This window comes from Procambarus clarkii, chromosome 4, assembly GCF_040958095.1.
Source record: "Procambarus clarkii isolate CNS0578487 chromosome 4, FALCON_Pclarkii_2.0, whole genome shotgun sequence".
NCBI classification, from domain to species: domain Eukaryota; kingdom Metazoa; phylum Arthropoda; class Malacostraca; order Decapoda; family Cambaridae; genus Procambarus; species Procambarus clarkii.
In genome coordinates, this window is record NC_091153.1 from 6,321,017 (window position 1) to 6,346,676 (window position 25,660).

The window sequence follows — 25,660 nt, forward strand, 5'->3', positions numbered from 1 at the left end:
CACTTAGGAGCAGAGTACATATTGCTTCACTGGCAGTGTACATACTACTGCACTCAGGGACACAGTACACATCACTTCACTTAGGGACAGAGTATTACTGTTGCACTCGGGGGCAGAGTACATACTGCTTCACTCAAAGGAAGATAGTACATACTGCTGCATTTAAAAGCAGAGTACATACTGCTGCACTCATGCAAAAATGACTGTCATATCTTTATCTGAACAATGAAGTAAAATCTATGTCATAGATATTAAATAGTATGCTAATTTATATGGTAAATGAATTACTGACAAAATAAGTAATAACATATATTAATATACAATATGTTTAATTTGCTCTTGTATACCCACAGCAAAAAAGAAAATATTACATCATGAATAAATATATTAAATTATCACAGGAAACAAAAGCATAAGCTCGACATCTGCAGCATTTTAAGAAAAATATTCTATTCAATTTTCTTCATCAAAGTAACTTTGAGCACTGACTAAAATCTTAGATTTATCCCCCATTGTAGGAAACATATCTCACAGGTATCTTTGATACCCATTTCACAATGAGTCTTCCCTATTTAGAGAGGCCAACCTTGTCTTAACTCTTCCTCAAATATTTAAACAACCGTCAAGTGTTAATGAGTTAAAGGAGTATGTAAAATATTTCCTAAATAGTTTTGCCTGTTGGCCTAGCTGGCAGACCAAATCAATGACTAAGAAATAGTGACATGTGATGGTGAAATAACACCCTGGATATAAAGTATATTGTATAACAAACTGGTTTACGAAGAATACTTTCTCATGATCGGGATATGTGGAGACAGTGATGCAATACATACATGAATTATATACAGTGTTAAAGTTAGGGAAAGACATGCAATATCCTGTGATGGGACAGAAGATAATAAACAGTAAAGATTTTAAGTAAACTTAAGGAAATAGAGCAATTAGAAAGACAATTAATTACAGCTACTTGGAAGTATTCTGTTGTTGCCACCACCACAGAGGAAAGATCTAAGGAGAAATGAATTGTCAAAGATACAAACAAGCAAGATACTGAATTTCACAATGAAAATACAGTACTATAAATGTACAAAAGCCTTACCTATACTATTTAGCTTTTTGAGTAGCTAAAGATAAAGAAAACTCAGTATCAAATGTAAAGTATAGAGATTACATAATCCCTAAAACACTCCTATTGCCTTACAAATATACAAATATTTACATATTTTAATCAAATGATCCTAACACACCATGTTGCAAGATATCAGAGATATCAAAGTTCACAGCCAATGCACAATAGAGGGGTATACTGCACCATATAACACTGAGGCTAACTTTTTTTGAGGCAGAAAAGTTTCCAAGCTTCCTCAATCATTTAGTGCCTCTCCATTATATTTAATAAGACAAAGCTAAATATAATTATAATTTAAAATGTCAATTGCAGTTCTCTTCAGAATAATAAAATTGGCACCATTCTAAATACAGTGTACCACTAGTTCTTCCATGGTGGGAGAGAGTTGGGCAAAATTTTGTTGTTTTACAATGTGCCTTAATTAGATTAGGACCTTACAATTCTTCTTCATCTGAGGTGGCAAAAGGGTCGCTGTCTTCACTGTTGTCATCATCTCGAGATGGCGTCAGGTGATTACATTCATATGCCAGGATCGCTTCATCGTCCAAGTGAGACCCGCCCTCGACGAACTCTGCAAATCTATGAGGAGAGAACACAGAATTAAATGTAATTACCACACACCTCTTCTATTAAATATGATCCCATACACACATGCAAACATACAAACACAAAGGTGCTAAATAGTCTTCCTCATATTGTTGCATTCTTTTGATAATTAATTACACACACACACAAATTTAAAATAAAAAAATCAACATCCTCTATAAAGTTTTACATTACAGTTATGAGTAACAATACATTTTTTTCTGAGCTGAGGTGCTTGAGATGCTTCCCGAGTCATTATGGTCCACTTAGGATTTAATCCTTTACTGGGATTACACTCTTGTCAACCTTGTCTCCACTATGACAACTACCAGTAAGTTTGCAATTTGTTTTGTCAATGAAGTTACGGAAAGGAGACAGTGGCAAGTTTAACTCAAGCCAGACAGTTTAACATTGCCAGACAAAAAGTGATAATTAGAAAATACAAGAAATGTCAATTAGCACTCTCCTAACTATTGGTTAACAAACCCAGCAACTCTAGCTGCCACTAAGTGGGAACACCCATCATCATAACAGTTTTGGCAGTCGGAAACCTCCATTTGTGCATCGTGTCCACTCTTCCTTAACCTTGGCCCTATGGTGTCTAATAGGATATCTTTTTGGTTAGTTTTTCCATTGCAACTTTTGTTTCAACATACATGATTTCCGTGTGTTATGGTTCATTTCACTGCGTATAAAACTGTGGCGAGTCACAGGTCTTATTGGTTGTCGTTCTGGAGTTCCTTCCCATTTCAAGTTGGGATGCTTCTCTAGGGAATGGCGCAGACTTGTTGTTTGCTTCCTCAGCCACTGAGGTTTTGCTCAAATTGTTTGTGCTAAATCTTCACATTTTAGTGTCTGACATTTTCACATCTTGTCAGATAAGTTTTTTTCCTGGAGTTCACTTGTCTGCTATCGCTGTTGATACCTTGATACCAGCTTGATGGGGTTCTGAAAGTTCTTCTACTCCTCAAGTCCGGCCTGAGGCCAGGCATGACTTGAGAGCTTGGTTCAACAAGCTGTTGCTTGGAGCGGCCGGCGGGCCCACATATCCACCACAGCCCGGTTGGTCCGGCACTTCTTGATATCCACTCCGTTTTCTGCTCTCCCTTATCATGAAGAGTATGTGAATCAGGTTTAGATTCCACATGTGCAGTTTCTAGCTACTTTACCAGGTGTTTTGATTGAAGCCCACTTCACCTACTTTCCATAAGTGGCATGTTCATTAGGCCTTTGATCACCTGGAAGAGGTGGTGATTCTGGTATGTGGTTATGGCTTCCCTCCTATCTGTTGCAGTTTTTTGCAGCCATTGAATCCTAATTGCAGTTGAGTTCTAGGTGCGTCTCCCAATATCAACTCGCCTAGGCCTTTGGCATCAAGAAAGCAAAGCCAGGGCCCAATTCAAAATCCTGACACCTCTCGGTGGAGTTGAAGCAGATGATACTTCAGGTTGTCAACTTAACCCAAATAAAGAAGAATGCAGTGATTGTTTCCTTCTAACCCTGTGATTATATAAACCACATCTTAGTACACCACAACAGTTAATATTGGGATAGCAGTATTAGTATCATGGATTTTTCACTGAATAATGACCAATATTTGCTGTGGTCTTGGAACAAAGGTGAATACCAACACAACCATGCCATGATGCCAGCTACCACGGCCTTCAACATCTGCATCATTGTCTATCAAGTCCCTCAATTAATGAAATGCATAAGCTAGCTACTTAGATGTCAACAGAATAGTGTGTACGAGTGGTGTTAAATCGTAACTGTGGGTGAGTTCTTGGTGTCCACCAATGACAGGGCCCCTAGGCCTGTGATATCATTAAAGTACCATGTGGTGACCCCATTCAAAACCCTAGCACCACTTAACAGACTCATGACAGGATTAACGAGCAGACCTCAAGTTGACAACCTAACCCAAATAAAGATGAAAGCAGGCCCTCCTTGCTTCCTTCCAGCCTTGTGGTGTTTTAACCACAACAGTTAACATTTTGGGGAAAGAGCAGCTTCCATCAGTGCACGGAAATCTCGCTGATTGAGGCACCCAGTCTACCCTTTTACTTTAAGCTCCAGTGGAGATGTGGTGGGCCTGGAACAGGGATGCTTGGACATTTTCAACTATTACCAAAGATTTCACATGGATTTGATCCCCCACACCTCATTGGATGTCCTTGGGTTCTGCACAGCTGTCTACTCTGCATGTTGTTGGAACAGAGGCATGATTACCATTGTCTTATGTAGATGATGAGTCACAATAATGTGGCTGAAGATGTGATAACTAAATCACACATCGGAAAATGAAGAAATGACGACGTTTCGGGCCATCCTGGATCAAAACAGCTCGATCCTGTCTTTCCATCAAGTCGTGTGATGAAAGACAGGAAAGGACAGACAAATAAATAAGGTAAGGGAGTGAGATGAGAAGTGAGGAGCAGGTAAGAGAAAAAATTAAGAATAAAATGAAAGGTAAAAGTAAGATGAGGATAAGAGAAAGGGGCAAAGCTTAAGTCAGATCGTGTTTGTTAAAGCAGAAATAATAGACAATCAGCAAGTGCTGTTAAAGCCTTACTGTGTCAAAAGAAAGGCCATCACACCACCTTTATATATTTCACAAATGTTCTCTTAAGAGTGCCCAGGATTAATTACAGTAGTTTACTATCCTAAGCACCAGCAAATTTGAATAATAAGATGGCAATTATTGCCGAATAAATTGTGAGTGGAGCACAAGCTGCCCTTGTGTTGTTTGCCAGTCAATGAAGATCATTAATACAGGCAACAGTATTGTGGCTGCAACAATTACTACTCAACAATCAATTTAGAAACATGAATAAGTGATGACATTTCTAATGTTTGGATTTTGTGCTTATAAAGTACACAGTATTTATTGTTTTCATTAACACTACGTGCATAACTAATACTAAGGCTAAGGCTAGAGTAAAATAAGAAATTTTGTGTTTATACAGAAACAAATACAGTGATACATACAAATACAGTGAAAAATACAGGTTTTAAAGTTCAGCTAAAAAGGCTTACTGGAATTATAAGACTAAATGTAAGACATGCTGCCAATAACAATACACATAAGATTGTGAGCATGGGTAAATAACAGTGAGCAGTATACATTTGGTTTCGTTAACATTCCAACCCGTCCTCTTAAAAATAACGCTGCTTTTGGCTCGTATGCGTGCTATGGTCAAACGTGGACATAATTTGAAATGAAATCGGCTCACGAAAGTGACGCACTGTCCCTGTTTTCTGTTTGAGTCACCTGGCTTACTCGGAAAGGTTAGGAGAGGAAACTTTATGAGAATTTCCTGCCCACCTAACCTATAAGAGGACCCTTAACTTACTGTTGTTGAAAATAAAATATAAATTTATTTTCATTTTTATTTTCAAATTACGTCCACTTTCGGCCATACAGGGTAAACGGCCAAAAGCGACGTTATTTTTAAGAGGACAGGTTGAAGATTTGGTCTAGGAAACTCACTGTTGCCAACCTGCTTGACAAACCTTCCTGTCTTCTTAACTGACAAATGTTAATACAGTTACCTAGATGTTCAAATTACTGTATTTAGCTATGCTATCTCTTATTTAAATGTAAAAACTCTAACTTGATTTATAATCTACAAACATATGTTGTATGCACAACTAGAAGCAAGCCCATTACCAGAGAAAGGGAAACCATACATGGCTTACCTCTCTCTGTGGGCTCTGTTTGGTGTGCCACTCAGCCTCTTTTGAGGAATCCCAACAAACTCTACAAATCTGTGGATACAAACTACTATTACCATTTGGCTACATTAGAAACATTTCTTAATGTGATTTGCTCAACATAAGTCCCCACAAATTTATGTATAATTATAAAGTATTAGTTTTAACAAAATAAGATGGTTGAAATCAAGTTACAAAGAGGTAATAAATATAGTACTTCCTGAATATTGTTTCCTTACTGGCCAAACAGTGGCCAGGAGGTACTGTATTTTAGTAGTCAGGAGGTACTGTATTACCTCCTGAATATTGTTTCTTTCTGGCCAAACATTACTGTTTATAACAATACATCGCCAGCTTTTCATTTACAATATAAGTTATCAGTCGATTCCAAGCACAATGAGACCAGTATTCAATACATTACATTAAAAAGGAATCGAGGTCAATCAATTTCAAGTGCTATAAGAGGGCTTCCTCAGTAGTTCCCTGATGCTACACCCTGGATACATCCAAGCCACGGGGAAACACCAGTGCTTCAGCACCTACACTGGGAGCCAGGACCGAATCTGGACCCCTGAAAGAGGCTTAGGGAAGCCTAGGGATCAGAGATCACCACATAATAAAAATCCACCACAGAGGAAACCAGCACTTCAAAACAAATAACTGCATGGAAGCAAGCAGTGCCGCACTTCTTGCTTGGTGTCCAAACCTAGGTGTTTTTCCACAGTGTCATCTCTGTCAGAAGGTCGGCACGGTGATGTATTTCGCTGGATCGACCTTCTCCTCAGCTCTTTGAATCTGGTGTGTTTGATGCATCTTTATCACCCTCCTTACAGCAAGTAGGTGACTTCTTTGATGGTGTCCCACTTGCTTTCCTCTTCTTAGCAACAGCATGAGGTTTTGTGCCACTCCTTTTGCCACTTACTTTCCCTTCATCACTGTTCTTTGGTTTCTGAGCATGTAGAGCTCTACATTTTTTCTTGGATTTTTCTTGATCGCTCTCTCATGCTTAATACAGTCACCTCATATTAGGCAGCACTGGCGGAGCTGCTCCAGGTTGATGTGCAGGCACAGTTACTGATATGCTTGCCACCAGGTAAGCACATCAGTAAAAAATGGAAGCCAGCTTCCCCCAATGAGGGAGGAGGTGGAGCTAACTAGTAAGGGTGCTAGTTTCACTAAGTTTTGATTGTGTCTTTTCTTCTTGGGAGAGTTAAGCGTTCCAGTGTTCAGGGGATCCAGAAGATTCAGGAGTTTAACAGAGTTCCAGTTAAACCAGGCAGTTTTTTTTTTGCTTTGCCTAACCTTCTGGGTGCTTTCCCTAGTGATGGCAAAGATGATCTCTTTAAATGTAAAGTGATCATAGGCCATTGCTCCTTGTGCCTCTGTGAGGGGGGCCAGGTTCTGGCTCATGGTCCCCGGTAGGCAAAAAAGAACTCTGCAACTGATGACACTTAATCAGTGATGATAGGAGCCTACGGGGGTCACCCAGAAACTGGCATTTCATTACATTCAATACTGGTTTTTGGCCTCCTTACATTTCTAGGCCTCTCCTTTTCCTTCCTTCAACATGTCTTGATTTAGGCACACACTCCTTTGTACTTGTGTGTGTGTTTCCCTCAACTTCCACCTTTCAGCTACCATGTATGTTACTGGTGTACTAGACTGTAAAGTTGCCTTTACATTATGGAATGGAATAATGTTTATATTAATGGAATGTTTACGTTATACATTACATTATGGCCCACCACCTTTATTCTTACCACTGGCCCACCTTTATTCATACCACTAGCCCGCCTCCTTTATTCTTACCACTGGCCCACCTTTATTCATACCACTAGCCCGCCTCCTTTATTCTTACCACTGGCCCACCTCCATTATTCCTACCACTGGCCCACCTTTATTCTTACCACTGTCCTATCCCTCTTTCCAGTTCCCATGTTTTCCCATATAAATTGGAAATATATTTATGTTTCCCATATAAATACCTTGTCTGTGCTGTACTACATTTGGCCTCTGCCAAAGGATTGAAGACAATCGGAAAGTACCTTTGTGGTGATTTTAGTCTTGAGACTGTTTTCCAGGCATCACAGTTTGGTGATCGGCAGAACGATCTTAAATCCTGTAAAGCTTTGCGAGTTTCTACATCAGCCTCTTGGATATATTCTTCTTCTGTTAACCATTTCACTTTGGGGGGAAATTGCCGACGCCTGAAAATAAATATAGATAATCAATGAATAAATAAAAAGAGAGTAAGCATACATCATTACGTGACACTGAATTAATTCATACATTTCTCAAGAAACTCGGATTATGTGATCACCTCGGACATCTCCAATGTTACACAAAACTCAGCAAATGTAATAAAATACCTCTTTCTGGTGAATTCCTCAATGGCTTCCCATGCTACTGAGGAGGTCCTTCCAGAAAAACCGTCAGAAATAAAATGATCCAACAGACAAAAAAAGTAACTTCTTTTGAACCCAACAGTAATTAATTAATTTTATGTATACTATACATATATAAATAAAAATGGCTAACCACCACATTGTGGATAACATTTTATTCACCTGAACACTTGGAGAATTGCCTGTATCAGTTTGTTGCCTTTCTGGGTGCTTTCCCAGTCGGGAAGCAGTGTCATCCACTTTCTGTGCCTCTGTGATGGAAGCCAATCATAATTATGGTTCGTACTTCCCAGTAGGCCAAACAGAACTCCACAGCTGATGTGATCTCACAAGTCAAGTGTGTGGCCACGGGCAGGGCTTGGGGAGTAGAAGAACTCTCAGAACCCCATCTAGGTACAATCCAGGACCTAATAATTGGGAGTTATCTCAGCGAGATAGCTTCAGGGAGCCACCAAGGACCCATCCAGAAAGAGGCGTTTCACTACATAGAATGCAAGTTTCTTATGACGAAAATACATTGCTATGCTTGTTTCTTCTAATGTTTCATTCAGCTATGAAATTTTTTTAAAACCATGATTGGAACCATATTAAGTGTTACCATCATACCCTAATATTTCTCATGCTCTATGAGCTTATTTCATGGCACAAAACTTCAATTTCAACTGACCATAATAATTTACAACTATTGTACTGTACTAGTATATCCTGACTAAAGAAATTTCACCATAATCACCAGTATTTCTCATGATCTAGCCTTTTAAAGTTTAATTTTTAAAAGTAAGGCCATGATCCCCAAAATGGTGTAAATGAACCAGGACCATCAAGCTGTCCACAGGTCACTGAACTCCGGCTCTGCATTCTAAGTAATTCTGCACTTCACCAAACACTTGTTCAGTGAAGTGGGGTACTTAAAGCGTGTTTTCCAACCAGGGATTCACTAGATCGAGGTAACATTGTACTAATAGTGATCCTGCCTGGTTACACAACACCAAAGATGGAGAAACATGAGAAGCACGATGTACTCACCAGAAGGTCTGAAACTTGGATTTCCACTTATCAGGAACAGTGTGATAAGATACCATTACAATGATGATTCCTAATGTAGCTTCACGATACTGGCTACTTAAAAATACTGCGACTACTGCTGCCAGTTGCATAGCCCATTGAACTAGGTTGATTGAACGCTTATCTGTTAGAGGGCCATAGCGATACACCATAGCAAAACTGATCAGTCCGGCCACCACTATATAACCTGTATTAAAACGTAATGTTAAGTATACATAGATCATATTTTAATAACAAATAATAAGCTTAGATATATGTATTATTAATTACTTTTCTCTGCGCAAAAAAATCACATAAAATTATATAACTTTAGCATTTTATGTTTCAATGTATATATCCACTTAGAGTACTGAGCCCTAAACCTTTCCTCTGTGCTTTAGTCATAGTTTACATTTGGATAACTTACAGTCATAAATGTTATATTTCAATCATTATGATCAACAGAAATCGAGCACTAAATGTAATGAAACATCTCATCATCATCACACACACACAACCCCCACATTCCTCATCATCACACACACAAACACCACATTCCTCATCATCACACACACAAACACCACATTCCTCATCATCACACACACAACCACATTCCTCATCATCACACACTGCTAATTCCTCATCATCATACACACTGCATTGCTCATCATCACCCACAGTCCCACTTACCAACAGCAATGGAATGATTTTCTTTCACAATGGAGAGGAAGTTCTGCCACAGGTACTGGATGAGGTATATCGTCAGGCCCCAGCCTCCAACCATCAGTGTCACTGCACCAGATTTCTATGATATAATAATGAAAAAATTATCCTTTAACTTTCAAAATGGACAGAAACTGTTTAATGAATCAGTTTCCAATGTGGTGAAAATCCAACAATGAATTTCATGAAATGCCTCTTTCTGATGGGTCCCTCAGTGGCTCAGTGGGGCAAATGAGTGCATGATAATTTTGAGAGATTTTTTACCATTTGTTTACATTATTGGGAAAGGGGGGAGTTCATTCAGTGGGCTGTGAGGCTTCGGTGTCTTTTGAACCCAGCAGTACTGGGTTTGCTGACTTTCTGGGTGTCTTTCCCAATGAAGTGGCGGAGTGTCACCTGCTTCCGCTTCTCTCAGGAGGGGCCCAGGTTCTGGCTCTGTTCCTCAGTAGGACATACTGAGGAACTGAGTCTTAACATTGATGTGACTCAGTCAGGAGGGAAGAGGAGCTACCTCCATGCACTAGCTTCAGGAAGCCACTGTTTAGCCCCTCTAGAAATAGGGATACATTCCAAAGACCTCTCAAAGTCCAATCTTTTCCCACTTTTTACTCGTTAAATTTCTTATTTTAAATTATATATTTAATGCTCCCTCTACTGTCTAGCCATAAATTTAGCACATATTAAAAGTTCAGAATACCTGGAATGTGCAAAGATGCACAAATACAGCTCAACAAGTTTGTAAAACATAATGTAAAGGGTGTGTGGATGCTTGATTCACTGCTAAGAGCATAAAAGACCCAATAATTAATGCATACCATCCATATTAATCAATTCTCAACCCACATTATTCCAAAATTAGTCTGTTTAATTTAAAACTAGGCATACAAATTTTTACCACATCACCCCAAATCCATGTTGTTAAATACTGTATAATACCACTTGTATTGTAGTCGGCTAGTATAGGGTACCCATATATTGTCTGTCCCAACTATTTAAATTATTAAATTCCTATTTTACAGTACAGTATATTTATTAAAGTTATACAATGCCTATTGTATTAAATTACTGTAAAAGCAAAACACTCCTGTTTTATTGCAGACTATACTCCACTCCTATTTTATTATGGGCAGAACAATCCATTCCCATCTTCTGGGGGGAGCCCCTGGTGCCTCCCTGAAGCTATCTTGCTGAAATGGCTCCCAACTACTAGATCGCATCAGCTGTGGAGTTCAGTTCAGCCTGCCGGGGACGAGAGCCAGAACCTGGCTTCCTCACAAGAGGTGCAGGGAACAGGTGACACCCAAAGAGTGTCAGCAAACCAATACAGACCAATCCTGGGTTCAAGAGAGATTGAAACCTCACAATCTGCCAAATGAACTCTCCCAAAAATGGCTTCTTCACAGAGGTACAGGGTGCAAGGGATTTTTACAATCACCCTCACCAAGAATACAGCCAGAAAGTGAGGAAATACAGGTTTTTTCATTTGCAGCCTTCTCCTTTTCTGGCAAAGAATGATATGGTTGATTTCTAGAGGGGTCGTTTGGTTGTTGATGTTTAGTATGTCTAGCCAGGGGTGCATCATTTGCTATTCTGCTGCATTGGTTTGTTGCTACCTGCTCTGCTTCAGTGGATGTGTAGTTTGTTGACCCGGTTTTCTTGGTTTCATGTTTCAAGACTTGTTTATCCCAGGTTGTCTGCAGTGTCATTAAGTCTAGCCAGCCTGCGAGCCCATGATGTTCACAAGTTTGTGACTTTACCTGTGGTGTTTTCTAGCATGTCCTGGGCTGATATACAAGCTCAGGGGGTTTCAGACAACTAACAGGGTCCTGGCAGTTCATTACCTAGTCAATGCTCCTATTTCCATCAGGGCTTTTGTTGCACTGGGTTGGGTTTCCTATCAAAGAATGCATGTTGTTTTTGCTCTCCTCCTCCCTGGAAAGTCCTGTGTTTCACTTCTACTCTGTTATTAGTTAGCGTCAGGAAGCCACTGTTTGGCCCCCTCCAAAAAACAGAATTTAACGTAATGAAACGCATCTTTCTAGTAGGGCCTTGAGTGCTTTCTGATCCCTCTCCTTCCCCCTACCAGGTACACTGGTTCATGGTCTTTCAACTCTGGATTGAGAATGTGATAACATGAAAGCTGTGAGCTCCCAGTGGTGCTGCCAACTATTGGTGGCCAGCCATAACTTGAGGGGGTCCAACCTAACTTCTGAGTGAATCATTTGTGGAGCCATTTGGCAGTTTCAGGGCTTTGATTTCTTTGAACCTTGCAGTTGTTTGTATTGCTTCTCCTACTTTCTGAGCATTTTCTCAGTGAGGGGTGATTGTAACGACCCCCTGCTCCCTGTGCCGCTGTGAGGAAGGAAGGGGGGGGGGGGGAGCAAGTATTGATGCAAGTTTTCTGGTCCTTGGTAGATCATACAGGGTTCCTATGGCTAATGGAACTCAGTAGGGGGTTAGCTTTAGCTACCTCAGCGAGTTAGTTCAAGGAGCCACCGATGTCCCACCAGAAATAGGCATATCATTACATTCAACACTGTTTTTTTCCATATTTTTAAATTTGATTTACTTCCTTTTTTTCAGCAATGTATTCCCTTGCATTAATTGAGGGCCAACTGTACTAGTTATTACATGCTATAAAGTACTGTAATGGTCTTGACATTATTTTACTATGGAGAAATGAGAGTATCAACTGATTTTCTCTAGTTAGCACATCTGACATGAAACTACAAATTTTGAAATGATAAACTCTGTAAAGTAATTTGACAACTATTTTAGTAACTGATACCAACTAACCTACTAACCTTTGGCACAAGTCTTGCCATAATATAAACAATAATTAGGAGAGAGCCTAAAATTCCAATAGTAATTCCTGTGGTGTAGTGGAAGAAGGTATTCTTTGCCAGGTGGTGAGCAGTGAAGAAGAGCAGCACAGCTGTGATGAGAGTCACCACACGCCATAAGTCCACCCCTGCAACACAACAATACCATCAATACACTGCCAGCTGCAAATTATATATTAATAATATGATTCTACTTTTCAGTCTGGGATTGCAACCCAAAAAGATGAAGAGTCACAATAACGTGGCTGAAAAATGTTGACCATACCTAGAATTTAAAGAGACGACGACGTTTTGATCCATTCTGGACCATTATCAAGTCGATTATTAAGTCACAATCGACTTGATAATGGTTCAGGATGGACCAAAACGTCGTCATCTCTTCAAATTCTAGTGTGTGGTTTGGTCAATCCAAAAGGCTCCCGATGGATACATTACTTTAAGAACAATCAAGCACTGAATGTAATGAAATGAATCCTTGTGAGCCTCTCTGAATCTTCCCGAGCATATACTCAGAATCATCTAAACAAAGGTGCTATACTGGGTGCTAATGAATCATGAGCGCCTACTGGAAACAAGAACCAAAATCTGGCTCCCTCAATGGAGGCATAGGGTAGTGGGGATGCAAGATCAACCACATTACCGAAGAAAAAAATACTGTAGAAAGGTAGAGCGCACCGAAATAAGTAACTACTTCAGCAACATTTGTAACCTGGATTCAATCTAAGTAGATACAATATGTGGAAAACTTGGATGTAATTGTACTCATTGAAATACTACTGTCGGGTTAAGTCATAACTAATGGAGTATTTCCCAAGACTACCATATTGTAAGAAATGGGAGGGAAGAAAGAGGGAAGGGGGGGATTAGCCGTGTTGGACAGGAAGGGCTGGACATGAAAAACAGTTGTTAATCCCAGGCTGTGGAGTATTAAGTGACTATATAACAGGGAGTATCTAAAATAATAGCAGCAGTGATATACTGTACAGTTCTTCACAAAATGACATAACACTCAGGCAAAATCATGCCAGGAATAATAGTGCTGTTATTACTTTCCTGGAAAGAACTGCCCCAGTTGCTAACAGGAATGGATCTCGACTCTTAATCATGGGGGACTTCAGCCATGGTAAGACAGATTGGGATATTAGCGAATCCACACAGGGGGTACTTACTAGGTGAGTACATGGAGAGCTAAATTAATGAGATTTTCCCCCCCCTCCCCCCCCCCAAAAAAAAAAAAACTTTCTCAGCCAACATGTCAATGAACCCACAAGAACAAGGGATAATAATGAACCAGCCAAACTTGATATGATATTCAAAGGGCACTTGATTATTTTCTGGAAGTAGAGATGTACTGTTTCGATAAAAGACCAGTAGATAGAAATTGGTATATTGAAGGGAAATGTATAAGGAAACTGAAGAATGAACAACACTAACTGCACACAGAAATCACAATAGTGTGATATATCAAATGAACAAATCCATAAGGGCCTTGATGAGGGTTCGAACCAAAGTGAAATAAGATAAGATGGTGAAATAAGTGAAATAAGAAGATGGTGATAAGATGGTGAAATAATAAGTCAAATAAGATGACTAGAGAGCACCTGGGAACACTCAGCGCATAGGTTTGAACCTTCATCAAGGCCCTTGTGGACTTTTACACTGTAACTAATATAAAACCCAACCCAAGTTACTTATCACATCAGGAGGAAACACAACAGTTAAGGAACATGAGAAGAAACTGAGGACAGGAATGGAACAACCAAGAACCGGGTTGTTCTCATTCACCAAGAACAACAGAGAAGTGTGTGAGAAACTAAACAGGAGATGCCAGAAGGTCTTCAAAATAGAGGAAGGAGAAATAGTGTTTTCATTGTCAAGAGTGAATAAAAGGAATGTGTTAATAAGTGAAACGGAGTAGGCAAACTTCATTCACAGCTTAAACTGTAGTAAGAATAGGACTGTAGGGTGATGCAAGAAAATCTTGACAAAGTTCAGGAATGGACAGATAATGGTTGCAGAAGCTCAATCCAAGTGTGAAGCAATGAAAATATATAAGGAAGACAGGATGCCTGTATTTAACTACACCATCAGGGGGAACCAATTGCAAGAAACAATAAGAGAAAAAGACCTGGGAGTAAATCTTAACACTAATACTAGAAACTCATGTGAACAGTATAACATCAGTAGCATATGGGAAGTTAGCAAACTTAAGAATATCATTTAAAAATCTTGATAAGGAGGGATTAAGTCCATAAACACTGCCTATGTGAGACCATTATTTAAGTATCAACATCCTCCAAATTGTTAAGTATTTTTAAAGTGTTGATGAGATCAGCTCTAATCATGTCTGGTTTGCAGTGTTGTTAACCCTGAGGCCCTCAACTGTTCCTGGCAGTTGACTTAGTTCTGGAATGAACTTTACCCAAATCAGCTAAGTCTTTCTGACGATTGTCTCCATACTTAGATACAATAATCCAAGTGAGAGGGGGGGGGGGCACCTGAGATTTATAGTTGCTTAATTATATCTTCTTTTCTTTAAAGTCAAAGGTTCACTTGGTTATTCCTAGAATTTGGTTAGCTTTTTTTTTTTACTGCAGCTCCCACGTGCTTATTATTGTGAACCTTTCATTGAAAGATTGATTCTGACTTCAATGTCATTTCCTTCAGCATTCTCATGCAAAGTAATGTTGCTAATTTGGTTTTAGTTGTAGGTGTAAGGAAGTTCTCGTTTCCTGTAAGAGTAATTGGGCAATGGAAGGAAGAGGTTGGTGAAGCCAATTCCATTCACAACTTAAAAAAACTTTATTGTTAATTGAGATAATTAGCGCGCCAAGTATAAACGGTAGGAGGCGGGGTATAAAGAGCTATATCTCACTCCTCTGCTATCACTGATAGGCAAGGTAAGCACAACCCAATCTGCTCTCGATTTGATAAACTAATAAGAGTTGAGAGGCAGGACCAATGAGCTATAGTTTATCCCCCATATGTACACTTGCAAGTGAATACTAGATACACATCCCACGTATGATCAAACCATCTTATGAGATTTGGATAATGGTAGGTGAAGTAAACCCACCCACCCATTTCGTAAACCTACGAAGTAAACCTAGCAGTAAATAGGTACCTGGGAGTTAGACAGCTGCTACGGGCTGCTTCCTGGAGGATATGTAACAAAAAAGGAGGCCTAGTCGAAGACCGGGCCGCGGGGACGCTAAGCCCCCGAAATCATCTCAAGATTACCTCAAGATATGTGCCAAAGTTCGTTAATAAGAAAATAATAATAATGGCTTTCTCCCACCCCATAAAAGTGGGAAGTGCATGGGTGGTGGTGGTGGTGATCGCAGTGGGGTAATAATATCCATGAGTGAAGTTGGTCTGACACTGAATCAACCATATCTGCGGTAATTCAAAGTTAATTCAACGTGTGTGTGCTTATCTACGGGATAAAATGATGTTACAGTGATGCCACACATCCCGTGCACACACACACATCATATAATTCGTTTTGTTTGAGACAGCAAGCCTGTGTATGACCATATACACATGAATACACACTCATTCATATGCTCACTCTCTCACTCGCGCACAATTAGGTGAGGACACTCACTCACTCACTCATTCCCGTCCAAAAATCGAAACCACAATTCCCGATTGTGAGTCAAGAAAGAAGCCAATTGTGCTACAACACTTAGTTTTGATTAGATTGGGTTGAGTTTGGTTACGTTCGATAAAGTTGGGTTTACTTAGAGAGTCGTGATGACTTTGGGGTGGTGCCAATAAGCTCAGGTCTTAGACCCAACTGGTCTATTGTATCCTTGTTAAAGGCCAAAGCAAAGTTTGAGAGGAATAACATCCATGTTCTATACTTGGGTGGCATAACCAATTCAAAAATAACACTACCCAGGGTAAACAAAACTTAATTTCTAATATGTTAGTGTTATTATTGAAATAAGTGTTGTTATTGATACTGTTATTATTATTTGAATGTACAGTATTAAATATTTTTTTATTCGAGAACTGGAAAGTGGTGAGAGTAGTGGAGGATTGGTGAGGGGAAAATGGGGTGGATGAGGGAGTTGGGGGGTGGGGGTGGAGGAGGGAGTTGGGGGAGGGGATGGATGAGGGAGTTGGGGGGGGATGGATGGGGGAGTTGGGGGGGGGGGGTGGATGAGGGAGTTGGGGGTGGGGGGGGTGGATGTAGGAGTTGGGGGGGTGGGGTGGATGTGGGAGTTGGGGGGGTGGATGTGGGAGTTGGGGGGGGGGTGGATGTGGGAGTTAGGGGGGGGTATGGATGTGGGAGTTAGGGGGGGGATGGATGTGGGAGTTAGGGGGGGGGTGGATGTGGGAGTTAGGGGGGGGGGTGGATGTGGGAGTTAGGGGGGGGGTGGATGTGGGAGTAAGGGGGGGGGTGGATGTGGGAGTTAGGGGGGGATGGATGTGGGAGTTAGGGGGGGATGGATGTGGGAGTTAGGGGGGGGTGGATGTGGGAGTTAGGGGGGGTGGATGTGGAGTTAGGGGGGTGGATGTGGGAGTTAGGGGGGGGGGGGTTGGATGTGGGAGTTAGGGGGGGGGTGGATTGGGAGTTAGGGGGGGTGGATGTGAGTTAGGGGGGGGGTGGATGTGGGAGTTAGGGGGTGGATGTGGGAGTTCGTGGGGTGGATGTGGGAGTTTGGGGGTGAATGTGGGAGTTGGGGGGATGGATGTGGGAGTTGGGGGGATGGATGTGGGAGTTAGGGGGGATGGATGTGGGAGTTAGGGGGGATGGATGTGGGAGTTAGGGGGGATGGATGTGGGAGTTAGGGGGGATGGATGTGGGAGTTAGGGGGGATGGATGTGGGAGTTGGGGATGGATATGGGAGTTAGGGGATGGATGTGGGAGTTGGGGTGCTCGATGTGGGAGTTGGGGTGCTCGATGTGGGAGTTGGGGGAGCCGGGTAGGTGTGAAAGTTGGGGTGAGGGTCCAGGAGGGGGCGGAGTATCGGGAAGGTAAACAAACAGTGTGGAGACGCCGGGCGGGGACTGCCAGGCCCTCTCTCGCTCTCTCAGCCATCAACCATGTCGTTATCCCTGAGCGAGGAGCACAAGAGACACTTGTCGTTACTGGTGCACCACGACACGACGGTAGTTAAGGAGTTCTGTCGCCTCGCCACCCAGTTTGTTAAGCATGGCGTCAACCACAGAGTGTTTACCTCTGCTGCCACCAAGCTGGGAGTTCTCCCCACACAGGTAAACTGTCTACAACCCTCTTCCCCCACCTCGGGCAGGCACCCCCACAATCCTCTCCCCCCTCATCCCTCTCCCTGGTTAGCCCCCCCCCCCAACACGGGTGGACTTCCAGCCCTCTCCCCCCCCCCCCACACACACAGGTGGGCTTCCCCAATCCTCTCCCCCACACGGGTCGGCTTCCCCAAGCCCTCTTCCCCCACACGGGTCGGCTTCCCCAACCCTCTTCCCCCACACGGGTCGGCTTCCCCAAGCCTCTTCCCCCACACGGGTCGGCTTCCCCAAGCCTCTTCCCCCACACGGGTCGGCTTCCCCAAGCCTCTTCCCCCACACGGGTCGGCTTCCCCAAGCCTCTTCCCCCACACGGGTCGGCTTCCCCCAAGCCTCTTCCCCCACACGGGTCGGCTTCCCCAAGCCTCTTCCCCCACACGGGTCGGCTTCCCCAAGCCTCTTCCCCCACACGGGTCGGCTTCCCCAAGCCTCTTCCCCCACACGGGTCGGCTTCCCCAAGCCTCTTCCCCCACACGGGTCGGCTTCCCCAAGCCTCTTCCCCCCACACGGGGTCGGCTTCCCCAAGCCTCTTCCCCCACACGGGTCGGCTTCCCCAAGCCTCTTCCCCCACACGGGTCGGCTTCCCCAAGCCTCTTCCCCCACACGGGTCGGGCTTCCCCAACCATCTCCCCCACACGGGTCAGGCTTTCCCCAACCCTCTTTCCCCACACAGGTCGACTTCCCCAACCCAGGTCGGCTTCCTCAATCCTCTCCCCCACATAGATCAGCTTCCCCAACCCACTTCTCACATGAGTAGGCTCCCCCAACCCTCTCCCCATAAGGGTAAGCTTCCCCCCAACACATTTCCCATGTGTAGATCCCCCCTAACCCTCTCCCCACATGGGTAGAATCCCCCCACCCCCCATATTGATAATATAAATTGGGGGAGAGACTTACATTATGACAAATTGTAGTTGTGTATAATATTGTTTACTTGTTTAAGTACCAGTACCTGCATTGTGATTTTTATCATTAACATTTTTCACGTTGTTGTACTATACCTTAACCATATTCGAATATGGTATCTTAAGTACGGTATATTTTAATAAAATTAACTGGAATAAATTAAGTGCCATAGTATGTTTTATGTGAATTACTAAAGATTGGTTAGTGATTATTCCTTTAGTCAATAAATTATAAACAGACATGTACAGTATTCAAATTTGAGTAATATTGACAATCCCCTTCCACCCCCTCCCCCTCACTTAAGAAAGGAAGAAGACTAGTAGTACTGTACTCAATTAGGCATAGAAAAGTAAATGGTCACAAAGAAGTAATGCCATGATTGAGCTTCCTAATACTGTATTCTGACAAACAGCATTGTACAATAACACTCGCATTTTTACTAAGAAAAAGTGTGTATGGCTTTTATAATTGAGCTTTAACTGTTAACCTTTAGAATTTATTCAAATTAACAACACACTTTTCAAAGAACGGAACCCAGTACTATTAGTCTTAAGCCAATTTGCAAGAAATCTCCGATATAGAACATTTCTAATTGTATAGCAATTTAAAGCATTGAGAATATTTTCAGTTTTCAATTTGATAATGTACAGCTCTGAGTACAAAACATAAATTTGCTTGCATATATTCATGAACAGATAATAAAGGTCAAACGAACATTTCAATCAGCTATGGTACCACCAAAGCTTCTAGAGCAACAAACTAGTCACTTAGTTCACTCTCACTTATAAGAACCCCTACCTCAAGTGTGATGAGAACAATTGAAGTACTGTACTGTACTGCAGGAAGCCAATGCATAGTCAAATTATACTAACCAGTGAAGTTAATGGTAAAAACATAAATTTTCGGAATCTATTGCAATAGTGGTCATTTATATGTAAGCAGAAACTACAAAAAGAATGGTTGCAAAGTAGCAGTGACAACTTGTACAGTATATTCTAGATCTATAACAAAAGTGTGGATTAGAAAGCACTAAAAGTTGAATGTTTAACCAGTTTTGTAAAGGTCACAGTGCAGTACTTCTGTGTTAAAATTATTTTGATTAAACATTACCAAATGAGGTTTAAAACAAGTGCTTATGATTCTACATGGTTTCATTCTAGTAGTTGACACATACGAGCTGGAAAAATTTTTTTTTTATTATAGAACCTAAAATAGTTGATCTAGGTTTGCTAAACTCTCAAAGAATATAATGCCTACAAACAATTTTATAATTAACAGGTGGAGGATGCCATCAAGCACTTGTTTTCCTACTCTCTCACTGTACTCAGGCGGCCACTTCACAGTCGGAATTCCAAGAACTTACCATTTCACTGGGCTTCAATGAAGCTGCAGTCAGTGTCTTGACTGATGTTTACTACTCAACATGAAGTGGAATTAAAGGATTATTTAAAAACAATGGGAGTCAAGGTAAATTAATATTTTGATGGACTTGACTTTTGTGTTCTTACTTACCCAGGTACTGTATTTTTAGTTACTGTACTTGTAGAGTGCTGTGTTTTTGGTGTCCCATCTTCCTTATAATCAGCCTATCCTCCTTACAGGTATGACCTATTTCCAATTACTTCTGGAACTCTTCTTTATCCTCATATACATTTACAAACTTGTGTATGGGGTTCTTCTAATTTGGGCATGTTTAGAGCTATAGTTATTACATATATATACTGTAATATCTCTTTAATCATGGAGCTCATTTTGTGCCTTTTCTTTGAACTTTTTTGTTAATAAGTATATTCTTAAGTTTTGGTCTGACATACATTATATATAATTTATTTTAATCTTTTTCAATCCACATACAGTACTTGTGCTATTCTAAATTTTACCAAATTTGCACAAAGTGCACACTCTCACCATTGTGGTTTCACTGATAATAAAGTATTACTTATGATTAACCATGAGTACTTTTCTTTATACAATGCCCATTTAATTTTCTCAAATAATCCATTGTTCTTATGAGCCTATTCTACTCCCCTATATGACATTTGCCAGTACAGTATTATATTTAAATCATCCATTTAGTTATTTGTCCAAATCTAACTGAAGACTCTTAACAGCCATTATGATTACTTTGCTCAAAAGATTTGCATTCTGTTTACATATTCATACAATTAGGTACTGTATGCCTTACAAATTCAAGTGTCTGGGTAGGTCCCTTTAGTAGCTCCCCTCTGCTTACATGCTTGCCTCGGAGAGAATTTTGACCCACTGAAGACAAGGGCCTTTCCAAATCTGTTGCCTACTATGTGGAGCAAGAAGCACACGGGATCAGTTAGCAACCTAGTACCCAAGTATCAAAACAATGTCACAAACCACAACCTTTCTATGAGAAATGTTTGGCAATTACTGAACTGTAAAAACTAGTCAATGATAACTGGGTCCCACTGCCACCAGGTGGCGGCGTGACCCAGTCAGGGGGAACACGTGAAATCACTCTACAAAGGTCCACAGCTGTACAATACTCTGCCAGTAAGCATTAGAAATTAAGCCGCCTCTAGACAAAGAGGCATTCTAGTCCGTATAATGCACACAGCCTGAGTGTGTGTGTGTGTGTGTGTGTGTTCCACATGTCTGTGATTTAAACACTGTACTGTCATTGAGAGCCCAATGGATCAGTGCATTAAAATATTAAATAGACAATAAATGTGATAACAAACCAACACAGTACAGTGAACATGCACATTAATCCTACCCCTCCAATGCACTACATGAGAGCGACCCGACTAGGAACCTTCTTCACTAACGATCAAAATTTGATGACGCCAACAAGATTTCACTGCTTGATCAGAGCAGACCTTTTAACAATACTGTACTGTATAGGAAGACAAAATAAGTTATGATACCCCCCCCCCCCATACACACACACACAAAATGCCTCCTGTAATGCTTGTGCAGTTCAGGGGGTTAAATGTCGAAAATGATCATTAATGCCAGATATTTGCCATCAGGCTAGGCAGCAAAACATACAGAGCTGGCTCTCAATTCCCTATAATCACTGCTCACCAGCATCTAAATTATAATGAAACATGTTACTCGTTTTAACTAATTACTAATGGACTAATCTGTTACCAATCGCACCCAGCTCGAGATTAAGCTCCAATTCTCCAAAATGCAAATTAATGCATGAAACCAGTATAGTAAATTTTATGAATTTGGTGACAGTTGTAGATTATTTCAGTATCAAATAAAAAGAAGGAAAAAGAGGTCAAGAAGGTGGAAGCTGAGAAACATAAATGAGTCAATAAACATGAGGAAATACTTGTACCCTGCTCTGGTGGTCAACAGGTGAAATGCTATGGAATACACGTCCACCTTCTTACCTGCCTCCTAAGAATATTTATATTATTGTAATCCAAAATATGCAAAGCATAGAAACCTGGAATACCTACATTGATCACCACCACTCTAAATGTATGAGTAACTTAATACACTTTGGCAAGTTTTGAGTGCATGATGACAATTGAGAATAGTATCCCCAGGCTGGAAGGAGTGTAATAAGTGCAGTTTAAGCTCTGGCGTAAGGAACACAGGCTGGACAAGGAGGTAGATGAGAGTGCATGAGATAGACCAGTTAACATAGGTGTACTGGTGGGGGGATAAGATTGCCATGCTTCAACATGTCTACACTCTATCATACTCAGCAGACCACTGGAACATTATCTAACACAGTGTAGAGTTACAAACCCATTAAGATTTCAACTTAGATTCAACTGAGCAGAAGTTGTTGCTAAACATGTGGGACAAAATCTTATTGAAGCGACCATACGAGTCATAAATACTCATACTCCGCCCAAGTAAACAGAAACAAGCAACACTTAGTGGGCCAGCCAGAGGCTTAGGGCCCATGCAGGAATATCCCTGCAAAACAAAAAACAACAACATATACTATATCATACTCTATCAGCTCTAAACATATTACTCTTTATACGCCCTAATCTTGCCAAAAGACTTAATATAATTATGGTTATTTAAGCAACACTAAAGTAGAGTATATACAAGATATGGCTCCAAATTTGAATCAAATACATTATCTTTATTCTTTCATGTGATTAAAAACATAAATAATACAAGTTCTTAAATCAATGACCAGGGCATTTATATTTCTCAATAACAATAATGACTGTCCTTACACCATTAAACAGAAGTCTTTAATGTTTCAAGCCAATAAGCAAAAGCATTTTTCACATGTAGGAATAACCTATAAATAAATAAAATATATATAGTATAATATAATTACTGTATATAATTTGAACTATTTCGTCTTCAGATACTACAGTACCACAATTTAGAGTGGAGGTTTGACATCCTAGTTGGCTCTCGAACGCTTAGTCACATAGCTGAACCTCTCATCACACTAGAGCTCTCCTTGGACACAAATACTCTTTCAGGTAAGTCGATAGCTTTCAAAATAACTTTCATTGATACAGCAAGCTTTTATCATATTCTCAAGAAATCATCAAAGGTATAGTTTCAACAGTATGGTTAAGTTCCAGATTTCTGGACACTTGAAAGGGAGTTACTGATATTCTTTGTGGCATAACAAAAAATAAAAATTTATATTAGGCTTATTGCAAAAGTTATATTGATGAATAGACTCTGAAATGGACACTTTCCATGTAATATCCATGAAGATATAAGTGGTGTCCAGAGATTCTTTGCTAAACCAAGTCTTCAGTTGCTTTAATTCTGGTCTCCAGACCCATTTGTAAGGAACTTTTTGGCAGTATATAACAATATATATATTATAACTAACTCTTAAGAGTATGGAAAGGGAGGAACTAAGCTGGTGCCCTAATGTTCAGTTTATTGCGTGTCCAGAGACTCGTATTCAAGGGTGAAGGTGCCAGGTATCTAAATTTTTGGTGACATTTCCAAGAATGGTGGAAATGAGTTAGAAATTTCATTCTTGGCAATTGGTGGGCATGAAGATCTCAAATGAGACATGGCAGCATGGGGGTACCTGTTTTCTTTTATTTTGTATTTTTTTTTTACTTCATATAAATATGAAGTAAAATAAACATTTTTTTTTTTTTTTTTTACTTCATATGGCAATATGTGAAAAAGGGGCAGACAAATGGCAATGCTAGAAAACACTGGAGACTTAGAAATCAAAATTAGCAAATATTTTGTAAATAGTATTAGAGAAGAACCAACCAGCACAGCAGACAGCATTACAGCAGAACCCAGTAAAGCTGTCGTAAACAACTAATAAAATTGATTGTGCATGGAATGTACAGTGAGGTAAAGTGTTAAATTTTAAGGTTCAAAGAGACATGTTTAATTTGCAATAATATTACTGTATAATAACTGATGCTGTATTACTGCACAATTAATACTACACAGTATCCACAGTGCAGTACTGTATTCACAACATCAGGCAAGACATGCTCACTTCTTAAGCTACCGTTCTTTAGTATAATAATTAATATTACTCCATGTAATGTGCCATTTCTTGTTTCATAACAAAAAAAAATACACAAATGTCTCCTGAAAGCATCTCTAGTTGCAGGAAATGTAGATGTTTATCTCTCAGAATGTTTGGTAATATGTTTATTGTTTGTGATGTATGTATTAACACGATGTACTGAACGGGGTGAGAATAGCTTGAGCTACCTCATCCCTTTGTGTGTATTTTACTTCAATAAACTTATTTCAATTTCTCTAGTTGCAACAAGGTTGGTCCCACATATTTTGCAGAATCTAGGTTGCACTATATACAGAAATATATATTTATGTAATCTCCTTAAAATTAATTTACTATTTCTTTAACCAGTACTTATTATCGATTGATTTATAGGATTAAGAATATTATTTTTCTTAGGTTCCCAAGATGAAGATGGTGATGGAGATCAACAATCAAAGCAAGTGTGTGACAAACTACTACTGCAGGCAGATCCCAACAACTTAGTACACATGACAAATATCCTTGAAGAGGCCCTCCGTGAAGCCCATACACACCACTCTCGTCGTATTCACAGATACCTAAAATAGTCTAGTAAAAGCTATTACAATATACTCTAATGTACTATGATACCATTCATACCTCTCAAATATGAAGGGCTAATTGTTCCTAAGATTTGTTATACAAGATAGAAAAGTCATTACTTTATTAATTTTGTATTCACTGTGTTAAGGCATTGCAGCAATTTTGCCTTTGTTGCATTATCATGTGTTACGATTCAAAATGGTATTAATTTTGCATTTCTTTAAATATTTACAGTTTAATTGCAAAGTGTAATAATTAAGTAAACAAAATACTGTACAGTAAAACTTTACAGGTGATACATTCAGTCGATGTGATGGGACCAAGTAAGTTGTACTTTAATGTGGTATATTTCCTGTGATTATAATTATTAATAAATATAAAGTTATCAAGTTTCTTTATAAACCAAATACAGGTAAAGCACATTTATTTCAAGAATATTCAAGGAAACTTTTTGTATCTTTCATTGTCAAATACAGTATTTATCAAGCAAAATGTAATGAAATGCCCCTTATCTGGGTGGCCTCAAACCCATTCTCATACCACCATGTAGAAATCCACATGCACACTGAGCACTAGAACCAGAACCTAGTGTACTGTACTCGTAGAGGTGAGGAAAACATGGGCATCTGAGATCAATCTCACAATAAAGGAAAATTTGCTCTGAAAATACAGGCACAGTAAAACTAAACTACTTTTCTCTTTCAGCAAAGTGGAAACTAGGGTAAATGGTAGGTTGCTCTATCTTAACAGACCAAGGGGTAGTATGACATGACATGGGTGGCGCTTGGTTACTACTGGATACGCTCGCTGTATCGTCCTCATCGATGCTGTATCACTTGTCTCTGACCTCTTGTGTTGGGTCCTTATTGTGTCTAGCTTCATCAATATCATAACCCTTATGTTCTTCAAACAATAAGGTTTGAATTTCACTGACTGAGAGCGATCTTTCAATACCACGTCCGATAGGGAATTGGGAGCAATTTTGAATTGCGCCACC

General features: G+C 40.2%; 2 protein-coding genes across 2 annotated transcripts in view; one reads left to right on the plus strand and one right to left on the minus strand.

The window, feature by feature from the left end:
- Nucleotides 1-293: 293 nt before the first annotated feature.
- Nucleotides 294-25,660, minus strand: part of LOC123752254 (Nuclear envelope integral membrane protein) — a 31,961-nt gene continuing 6,594 nt past the window's right edge. The window contains 6 exon segments of the mRNA XM_045734312.2: nt 294-1,708; nt 5,414-5,482; nt 7,474-7,635; nt 8,860-9,085; nt 9,568-9,682; nt 12,405-12,571. Coding sequence (XP_045590268.2) covers nt 1,564-1,708; nt 5,414-5,482; nt 7,474-7,635; nt 8,860-9,085; nt 9,568-9,682; nt 12,405-12,571 — 884 coding nt within the window. The 3' untranslated portion in view covers nt 294-1,563.
- Nucleotides 17,404-25,052, plus strand: LOC138369373 (COMM domain-containing protein 2-like). Its single transcript, XM_069332616.1, has 3 exons — nt 17,404-17,669; nt 22,945-23,065; nt 24,499-25,052. Exons 1-3 carry the CDS (start codon nt 17,499-17,501, stop codon nt 24,666-24,668), a joined length of 462 nt encoding a protein of 153 aa, XP_069188717.1. The 5' UTR covers nt 17,404-17,498; the 3' UTR covers nt 24,669-25,052.

Bases quoted from the DNA above. Each gene is read 5' to 3' on its own strand.
- LOC138369373 (XM_069332616.1), top strand. From the start codon at position 17,499: ATGTCGTTATCCCTGAGCGAGGAGCACAAGAGACACTTGTCGTTACTG. The intron at 17,670-22,944 runs GTAAACTGTCTA...TTTCGTCTTCAG, and splicing joins TGGGAGTTCTCCCCACACAG to ATACTACAGTACCACAATTT. The intron at 23,066-24,498 runs GTAAGTCGATAG...TATTTTTCTTAG, and splicing joins GGACACAAATACTCTTTCAG to GTTCCCAAGATGAAGATGGT.